This window comes from Austrofundulus limnaeus, unplaced genomic scaffold (assembly GCF_001266775.1).
Source record: "Austrofundulus limnaeus strain Quisiro unplaced genomic scaffold, Austrofundulus_limnaeus-1.0 Scaffold246, whole genome shotgun sequence".
Taxonomy (NCBI): Eukaryota; Metazoa; Chordata; class Actinopteri; order Cyprinodontiformes; family Rivulidae; genus Austrofundulus; species Austrofundulus limnaeus.
The window spans coordinates 569625-571390 of NW_013952648.1; the positions used below are offsets into that span (position 1 = coordinate 569625).

At 42.2% G+C, this 1766-nt stretch overlaps 1 protein-coding gene across 2 annotated transcripts in view; it reads right to left on the minus strand.

The window, feature by feature from the left end:
• Positions 1 to 1738, minus strand: part of fgf24 (fibroblast growth factor 24) — a 16513-nt gene extending 14775 nt beyond the window's left edge. The window contains exons 1-2 of one of the 2 annotated variants that reach the window (XM_014020270.1): positions 904 to 1738; positions 713 to 743 (exon numbers count right to left, since the gene is read on the minus strand). In XM_014020270.1, the coding sequence (XP_013875724.1) occupies positions 713 to 743; positions 904 to 935 (63 nt within the window). In that variant the 5' untranslated portion in view covers positions 936 to 1738. Of the gene's footprint in view, positions 1 to 706; positions 744 to 903 lie in introns of both variants that reach the window. The other variant, XM_014020269.1, reaches the window with a different exon arrangement.
• Between the last annotated feature and the right edge of the window lie 28 nt (positions 1739 to 1766).

Sequence of the window (1766 nt, forward strand, 5' to 3'; positions counted from 1 at the left end):
ATATATAAGCTGTTTAGCTCTAAATGGGGAGAAATAAAACAGAATTTAGCTGAAGAATTAGCAAAATGATCCTAATTATTTCCTCCAGTATGAATTATTTGTTCACATTCCACATTTATTCTAACAATATGCCTTTTCTGGTTTATTAAAACATGTATTTTTTTTAAAACAGTCCAACTCTGGTCTAATTGTTCAGAAATAGATGTCAGATTCAAACCAATAAGTTTATTTTTGGGGATTATTTTGTTTATCATGCAGCTGTTTTTGTACAAAATGCTGAAAAACTGGTGCAAACAAGTCCCCCAAACAGACTGATCACGCTCTGTGATGAAGGAGACCCTGTTTTTGAATCAAAGCAGGTCCAGATAATTAACTGAGTGGATGCCTGTGAGTAATCACTGCTCCAACTCCAACGAAACTCGTAAAAAATGAGGCGACATCATCTGCTCAGATGGCAGATTTCGACTGCAGGGGTCTAAATATTTACAGCACAGCTGGGCTTTTAAATGTGCCACTAAATTAATCTGGATTCTGTTGTTTTTATATAAAACTTTTAAAATTCTATATCATTCTAAATTTTGAGTCGTTTTCTCCCAATTAATWTATATATAAAGCATCACATAACAGGTTTATATCAAAGACAAAATCATAATTTACATATTTTTTTAAAGTGGACACAGAACAGAAAGAATAAAAAAAAACGTACCTGTACCTGGAAATAGAGGACCAGAAAATGTAAACACCTAAGAGGAGAGAAGARGGAGAAGGGTTGCGGGGGTGAATCTCAGGCAATTACATGGGGAAAAAWAATCAACCTGCGTGACCCCCCCGACGCACAAATATGAAGTTTTTAGCGACTTCTATTGGTAAGAATGCGTGAGCTTCAAGCTGTGGAGCACTTACAGGTATATGAACCTCGAAGGCAGCAGAGACATCTTGGCTTTCAGAGAGGGTGGGGGGTAAAACAGCTGAAATACACCTGCTCCCACAGACTGGGAGCCCCCCGGGAAGGCTTGTCCGGATCTCCCTCCTCGGGTTCCTCTCTCTCTCTCTCTCTCTCTCTCTCTCTCCCGCTCGGGCTCTTCCGCACCGCTGCGCGTCTTTTTACGCACCCAGCAGCTCCGGGGGGAAGCGGCAGATTGAATCCCAGTGTGAGGACCGATGACGGGAAAGCAGCAGCAATACGGAGAGCAACATTTGCTTCCTTGTTGAGGAGTTGCGGGGGGGAAACTATCCAAAATACTCTCTTTAATTTCTCAGTCACCTCTGCTCCGCAACAGATAAGTCCTCCGAATTGGTGCCAATACGCGTCAAACGGAATCACCTCACAACCTCTCCAAAAAAAAAAAAAACACTTTCCTTTAAAAACGATCCTTTCAGATTTACGCACTAACGTCGCTCCTGCTCCTCCGGAGATCACAGGCTCCCCACCTCCGTCCGTACCTGTGGGGGGTTCTTACACCTTGAAATGATCATTTTATTTAACCAGGGGCTGATGCTGAAAAAAAAATATTTTTTTCTTAAAGAACATAAAAAAGGAGGTCCTCAGAAGACAAAGTGAGCAGAGAAATATCCAAGTTGTATCTTTGTGAAAGCTGTGAGCAGCAGCAGATCCCTGGAGAGGTTCGGGGCTGGTGATGGCGCAGCACTGCCTGTCAGTGGTGTTTGTGCGTCTGCGGCTTCACGTTTGGGCACACAGAGGCTTTTCTCTCTCCTTTTTTTTTTTTTTTTTCGATTTTTTTTTTAGAAACGATCACTCTACGGCT